Here is an 8,078-nt window from a genome sequence, read left to right on the forward strand (position 1 = left end):
AAAAAAAAAAACAACTAAAAGCAGCTTGGCAAGACTGCTTTTGATGAGAGTAATATGAATTAAAATTGCTTAAGCATCCTTAATGTAGAATTCTTAAGGCCAGCTTTTCCATTTCTTCCTGTTTGCTAGTATAGTCTCAATGTGAAATGTCTTTTATTTCCATGGAAGGGTTTTTAAGTGTTACTACTAAGCCCCTGCCCTACACCTTGTTAATGGATTGACCTTGTTCCCTGAGCTTCTCTTCCTATGGGAAAGTTTATCCCTTTTTACTTATTTTACCGTAACTTATTGGACTAATTCTGATAATGGGGAGTGATGGAAGCATTTATTTGTAAAAACCCAAACTAAAATTTCTTTTGTATATTAGTACTTTAATGCTGTTTGCTTTTCCTTTTCGTGGACTTTCCTGTGAGGAATATAGGAAGAGTATAGATTTTTTTGTTTGTTTGTTTTTTAAGTGGAGGAATCTTTTCATATTTTAAGAACGCGTTTGTTTTTTTTTCCTTTAACAGCTCAGGGAACATATAGGTAGGTCACTTTGAAAGCCATGCCTCCTATTTATTTCCATGGAAACTGCAACAGATACAAAGAGCACAATAACACTATTTAATAGAGCACATTCTCAGCTACAAAATGCTCTTTTTCAACATAGTCACCACTATTAGCAATGCTTTTTCACCAGAAGTGAACAAGAGCTGCATGACTCATTCCTGAAAATCTGCACTAGCAAAAGTGTCACCGCTGCTGAAGAGCACCACCTCACTGTGCTCATCCACTGTTTGGTCTCTGTAAACTTTCAGAAAGTGTTGAGGAATGTCAGTGGGTGCCATTTTTCAACATGGACAAATTCAGTGACACACCCTTCATATGCACTTCCATGTCAGACTGCCCGCTCTGCTGCCGTCTGTCACACAACAACAAAATGTAATGGAATGTTGGTGGGAAAGTTTGACCTCTGCTGCCGTATCAACAACATCCATCGAAGTCATGGGCCAGCATTATAAAGTAGGAGGCATTACTTTCAGAGCAGCCCTTGTACTTCCTTTCCACCTGCCTCCAACTTTTTCTGTCTACTTCAAAGAGAAATGAGTTTTTGTTTTTTTTCCCCTTCAACGGAGATCATTTCTGTCAGCAATCAATATTCTTTTTTTCTTTTTTTGTTACATACTTTTCTTAAAAAAACAGTCAGAAGGCTGTAGTGCTTGCAGTATCTGCTCAGCAGAGGAAACACTTGTCTTCATTTTCAAACGAATACATAAATACCTGAAAGTTACTGATAGTCACTGAAGCAACTTCATGTTTGGGAGATTAAGCTGGAGAAAACATACTCCAAAATTCTTGCACTATAGCTGTAGCACAGTAGTGATGATAGTGGCATGAGAAATCCAGCATTTAAAATGCTCTGGCTTGTATTACTGTCCACTTAGTAAGACTAAATGTATTCTATTTCGGCCTGCTATATGTTAGATGAGCAAGATGAGCAGTATTTAATAGTGTATTTGAGGCTTGCTCATTGTAACAAGTGTTGGAGTGATGCACAGTGTTTATCTTCCTTTCTTGCCTATGGGTTATCAAATTTGTTCAGTGTTTTTGTACCTCTTGGAATATGCAGTTTATGAAAGCTCATTAACTTACCAGTTCTTAATTAAAACTAATTTCATGATTTTTCAGTAGCACTGTGGACGTGTATGCGTAATTTCTTTTTCTCGTGACTCTGTGTGTATGAGATATATTTTAAAAGACTCTATTCGAAGCTGTAGTCCTTAAGAATCCCAATTCCTTGAGAATTTAGGGTGTGTAAGGTGACAGATTCAGGCTACTTGCCAAATCTCTTGCACGTCTGTGAACACATAACCAGACATCCAGACTTCTGTACGGCCATCAGATAACACCAAAGAGAAGCTGTAGCCAGAATTGGATTGCTGTCTGAACATTCTGATTTCTCTGTTCCCTTCACTTAATTGCCCTTTGCAAAAACAAATGCCACGAGCAAGCTCTGTTCTATATGCAGCAAGTTGCTCTAAACCTCTGCCTTCCAGAGCAGTGTGCTATAGTTCTGAGCATGCTCTCTGAATTTTGAGTTTCTTATCCTGAACCTGGATTGAAAGTGCTCATTCGGTACATCTCATGCTTTCTGAAAAGTTTGTACACAATGACTCCAGTGCTAGAGGGAGAAAGGTCAGCTGCATGTGGTCCCTCGATACTGAAAGAGGTAACTGGGAAAGTTGACCACTCTTGATCTTGTTTGTAGTACTAATGCCTTCAGAGATCTTCTTTAATTGTGGAGTATCCACTACTTGTATTCTAATTGCATTTTTAAGATTTAATTCACAGACTGAAGGACCTCCGTTTTTCTTGAATCTCCAGTTCTAACACACAAATGTTCTAAATGTTTTCTATGTTGTATTTACTGTTTATGCTTAAAATGAATTGTGACAGAACTAAAAGTAGTAAATACCTAGTTAACAACTGTAAAGGCTTGCTCTGCAAAGGTATAAATGCAAGGACAAAAGCAAGTTATTCCCAAGTATTTTGCAACATGTGCTGTCTTTGAGATTACCACCTTAGGAGGTGCAATGGAAGATTTCAGCCTTAACTCTGAAGTCATGTGCTTAAAGGGCCACAGTATTACTTAAAACGCAGATAAAATATCTTATATAAAAACTAGTTTGAGGAGAGAAGATTGCTCATTTGAAGACTTGAATTACAATTTCCGTTATGCACATCTTGCTTGAAGATGCTGCTGAAAGCCAACAACTATCCTTGTAACGAATGTTGTTCTGACAGAGTAATGATGAGCCTGGAGTGCTGCTGAAGGGTAGTTTTGTAACAAAATGTGAACCGTCTCATAGAAGAATATTGTGCAAAGATCGTTCTTACACCATTCTTATGTTGTAAGAATGAAACTCTGTTGTTGACTGTTGTGACAAACTGTTGGTGAGGTGCTGGAACAGGCTGCCCAGGGAGGTGTTCAAGGCCAGGTTGGATGGGGCCCTGGGCAGGCTGGTCTAGTATTAAATGTGGAGGTTGGTGGCCCTGCCTGTGGCAGGAGGATTGGAACTCAATGATCCTTGAGGTCCCTTCCAACCTAAGCCCTTCTATGACTGGTTCTTAATACTTCCCTCCTGGTTGGCTGGGATAAGAATTTCAAAAGATACACTGTGATCTATTGCTATTAGTAGATCATTTCCCTCCATGAACTTTGCTAAATGTTTACTTTGTGCATTAAGGCTGAAATTATAAGTAAAATATTCTCCCTCTATAAAATAATGCCAATCTTTTCTGATTCTCAGAAGACTTCACCTTTTACAGAGCCATGCATACTTCTTACGAGGTACACTACATCAATTTTATTTTAGCAAATAATATTTTCAAATATAGAGCAACTTAATTGCGCATGTATTTTATGTTATGAGACCTTGCAAAACTCTATTACCAGTTTTAGAGGATAGGCAATGAAGGACTTTGATCTAATATTGCTTATTTTTAAGTGTTTATATACACACGAGTAAACCAAGAGTGCTGATTTCTATTGGCAGCTTGAGGGCACGGTAGCTGACAGGAGGTCTGCCGGCTGCAGGGCTGGATTTTTCAGCCCAATTCTGTGCTGGTGCAGCTGGCTGCTGTGATATGATAACGTTATGCAGCTACTGCACATAAATAGGTCATTACAAAGTATAGCCTGTAACGTTGCACTTGATTATGAGTCACATCGGGTTTACGGGTGTCTGGTCAAAAGTAATACATTTTGTCAGTTATAGTTATCCCCCAAAAGTAGAGAAACTATTCCATGTGAAGAGACATTAGCTTTTGTCTGTAGCTTAACTGCTGGAGCTCTGAAGGTTTCAAGTGACTGTACATGATATATTATAGACTGCAGACAGTTTGTTCCATGTGTCTTTGCATAAGATGAATGGGAAGATTTATCAAATGTTAACTGATCATTGCAACACGATTGATTCAAATGATTTGTTTATGTAGAATTTTTAATTAACCTGTGGTGTGACTAGTATGTTAGCATGCCTGACAAAAGGACCTGAGTACATAGATCAGTCATATCTATCTCTTTAGTACTGAATTCCTGCTCTTATGTTTGTATTTTAAAGCCATGTATAGATTTTTAAGCGTAAGCAAAGCTAACAAACGCTTCAGAGCTTTATTCTGAAATCCTGCAGTAGTACTATACATCCTTATAATTTAAATGTGGCTCATTCAGGTGGCTGATCCTCAGCCTGCAGCCAGGAGGAACTGCTCACACAGTGGCCACCTGCTCCCCAGAGCTGCTGTCCTGCAGGGCTGCACACAGCGATGCCGTCAGATGTATGCATTCTCACGTAACTTCTCATGCAACAGGAGGCAGCTGCAGTCCCCCACCATCTCAGTTTTTCCCAACATGCCCATTCCCAAAGTCCGGGAATGCTCAAAAAGGTGTTGGTGTCCTGACAACTCTTACAACCCACAGCCTGCTCCTGGGGTTTTGTAAGGGCCTCAGTGAGGAGAGGATGCTGTCAGCTCTCCTGCCACAGCCTCCTGCAGAGCAGGCTGCTGATTGGAAACACTTCACCTGGTCAGCTCAGGTGAAACGAGGCTGTACGTAAGCAAGCAGCCAAGTCTGTTAGAGTGATCATAATGTGTGTGTCTGTTTATCTTTTTAGGGTGTTGATGATGCCTTCTATACATTAGTTCGAGAAATCAGAAAACACAAAGAGAAGATGAGCAAAGATGGTAAAAAGAAGAAAAAGAAGACAAAGACAAAGTGTATAATTATGTAAATACAGTGTATCCTTATTCTTAAGACGTACTGAAGTAATTTTTGTACATTACACTAAATTATTAGCATTTGTTTTTAGCATTACTTTACTTTCTGCTTCATGATCCTGTTAGCTTTACCTGAATGCTTGTTTTAAATGACAGTGGAAACTTCATTCCTCTTAAAGTGCCAGTATTCTTTGAGTGTTGGTTCTTGAACTAGCAATGCCTGTGAAGAAAAATAAAAACAAAGAAAAAAAAACACACAAAAACCTGAGAAATGTCTTAGGACTCTTTGGTGCATGCACAGTTGCTAACTTACTACTTTTCTTACTGATTGTGAACTTCTGTTCTGTGTGTAAACAAAACAATGAAATGATGCTCTACATGTTCTAACATCCCCCTTAATTTTTACTATTTTTTATTTTTTAAATCTGGTTGGGAAAACAGACTAGTTAGCAAAAAAGACTTTATTTTCAGATTTTCTTTTAGTTTAGACTGACTGCAATATAGAGAGACCAGAAGCCTTTATAGTCTTCCTGTAGATTTTGCTTCTAGGCATCTAGTCTTGTAGCATTTCAGATCAACTTTATTGAATGTAAAGATAAAACTTTCACAAAAAAATTTTTTCACTGCAATTTGTCTCAGTCACTCCTTAAATACTATATTTTTTCTATTAAAAAAAAAAAGAAAAATTAAAAAAAAGACACTAATGCACATCTGGCAATGGAAAAAGTAAAAGTTCCGATTAGATTGATTTCCTGTTAATGCATTGCTTTAAAACTTTCACTTTTTCTGTCTGAAGACAACAAGGTGAAATTTTAGCTCTCCTGAGCCCCCAGTGGTAAATCTTCAGGTAGCTTCAGGTAGTTCAGTAGGACGAGATTTCACCCTTAGTGTCTCCAGGAAATACTAGAAAGCCTTAATAGATAAGTTGATTCAATTTCTTAGGTTACTTCATACACGGATCCAGAATTTATCATAAGAATTAAATCAGAATGAATCCTAAATTATATAGTAAATTAAAACCATTTGATTTTTTTTTCCCCAAGGGTGGCATGAAATGTTTCCACATGCCCATTTTATGTAAAAATAGGAGCAGAATTTTAAATTCTAGTAACCTCAAATCAGTGAATGAATGAGCTTGAACTTAGCTGCTTCATGCAAATAATTTGGAAATCCACTATGCCATAAAAATGGTGTGGAATTTGCACTAATCTTCAGCATAGAACGTGGTTTCCAGATTCAGTGTTGTTTATGTGATGTCTGTGAAGTGCTAGTTTTGTTGCACAGATTAAATGGTTGGTGAGTGGCATTCCAATGTCTAGACTGTCATGAAACTAGACCAAGATTTTAATGTTGTCTTTCTCCGTGATTAAGTCTCTTGTGATTCTTTTTTTTTTTTCCTTTCTGATCAGAATTAATGCAGAATTTTTTGAGAAGCTTTCATTTTTTGATACTGTGGTTTAGCTATTCTGCACCGAAGTAAGAGCTGCTGTTTCCAGTGCTGCCAGTTCCTGCTTTCTTCCTGTGAAAGTTACAGCGCCAGGCTGTATTAGTTGCCTCAGTGCCATAAGGCACACTGGTACCCAGTCAGCTGCAGAACAGAATTGGAAGTGTGACTTCGTGTGCCAAAAGTAAACCAGAAATCACTGAAGGAGGATAGTACAGGACAGTGGACTGGTAAGTTCTGGAAGTTTGGAAAAGGGAAGAGCAGCATTGCCCAAATTTAACCTATAACTAAACTGCTACATGGCAGATTTACACAGTATCGTTTGAATATACCAGTGTAACTTAGACCATTTATATGATGTCAAAGGTGCGACTGCAGACACGCATCATTTTGCTTCCTACAGCAAAAATCAGCAGTGACTCTGTTAGGTGGAGAGCTGCAAAAGCTGGCAGGGGAATTGTGCTGTCTGGGTTGCTGCATGTTCTCTCGTGCGCCTGAGAAGTTAACAAATGAGAATTAACAAATTTCCCTGCCTGCACTGACTGCTCTCCCAGCCCCTATCAGCCCCCATCTTTTCAGCATCAATGTGAGATATATTTTAGATTACGAAAAAGAAAGTTGAAAGATTATAATAGGAGAACATAACTTTATACATGTTAAGGGCCAACAAGGAATACTGATAAGTTTTTAATGTCCTAAAACATTTTACAGCTTCCAGGGCTAAAACCATTTTGGAGGTGGTTATTTGCACATTGTAGATTATATATGATTATATATGAAGAAGATAGCAAAGCTGAATAGCATACCCTAGGCTAACAACAGCAATCTTAAGGTGACTTTGAAGATTTTTGGTAACTGAGTCACACTGCATGTAAAACTAGGGATGGTCTAAAATTCTCACGTTAATTTAACTAAAAACTATTAGGGGAAATAAATTTAGCAGAAGTATCTTAATAATCAAGCGTGGATTGATACGGCTCTACTGTCAAGATATATATAAAATAAGTTTTTCGGTAAGTGTGATCTGTAGCTACCAATCTAAGTAAATTATTACAGAATTGCCCTATAATAGCCCTTATTGACTTAAAGGAAAAAAAAAAAAGAAAAAAAATTCATCCTTGCCACTGTTGTGCAGTTTTGTCTTAATATTTGTAGAGATTTGGTGAAGCATGTTGGATTGCAGCTTGCACAAGTTGATCTCAATTATTCTGTCTTTCCCTATTTGAAATGCTTTCAAAGGACATATCTGGATGCTGTCTTTTCTGGCAGTAACTGCTAACTGAACATGTGAATCACTTGCTGCGTTAATACATTACATTGCCATATGTCAGGGAGTAACACCTTCTTACAGTAGCTTTATGTAACCCTGGTAAACATTATTACTGGTTTTCTCAGAACTGAACGTTATTTTAACCAGTCTCATTGCCCTAACTTAGGAAAAAAAGAAGTTACATCACATAGGATCTCTGTAACAGGTAAATACAGACACACAATCTTCTACACTTTGTTCTATGAAGCAATACAATTATTACCTTCAGAGACCATCAAACTGTATACCAATCATTTTGTCTGAAGTTTACATAAAGCTACATAGATGGTAAACCTTTCCTAACATTTCTTTATTCCACTGTCTTGTGTTTTCATGTTGAAAATACTTCTGCTTTTTCCTCTTGAGTGCCAACTTCTTACTAGAATGACTTCTTAATGTAATATGTTTACCTGGAATGTATTTTAACTATTTTTGTATAGTGTAAACTGAAACATGCACATTTTGTACATCGTGCTTTATTTGATGTGGAACATATGCAGTGTGATCCAGTTTTTCCATCATTGGTTGCGTGACCTAGGAATGTTGGTAATACCAGATACTACAATT

At 37.6% G+C, this 8,078-nt stretch overlaps 2 protein-coding genes across 3 annotated transcripts in view; one reads left to right on the forward strand and one right to left on the reverse strand.

Annotated features, from left to right (window-relative positions):
* Positions 1–4,986, forward strand: part of KRAS (KRAS proto-oncogene, GTPase) — a gene marked incomplete at its 5' end in the record, with an annotated part of 20,702 nt that extends 15,716 nt beyond the window's left edge. Inside the window, 1 exon segment of the mRNA NM_001303223.1 lies at positions 4,656–4,986. Within this exon segment, the coding sequence (NP_001290152.1) occupies positions 4,656–4,772 (117 nt within the window). The 3' untranslated portion in view covers positions 4,773–4,986.
* Positions 4,747–8,078, reverse strand: part of ETFRF1 (electron transfer flavoprotein regulatory factor 1) — a 7,935-nt gene continuing 4,603 nt past the window's right edge. For both annotated transcript variants that reach the window (XM_031555297.1, XM_031555295.1), the window contains one exon: positions 4,747–4,978. The gene's annotated coding sequence lies outside the window, so the exon portion shown is untranslated. The remainder of the gene's footprint in view (positions 4,979–8,078) is intronic.

The sequence above is a fragment of the Meleagris gallopavo genome, chromosome 1, assembly GCF_000146605.3.
Source record: "Meleagris gallopavo isolate NT-WF06-2002-E0010 breed Aviagen turkey brand Nicholas breeding stock chromosome 1, Turkey_5.1, whole genome shotgun sequence".
NCBI classification, from domain to species: domain Eukaryota; kingdom Metazoa; phylum Chordata; class Aves; order Galliformes; family Phasianidae; genus Meleagris; species Meleagris gallopavo.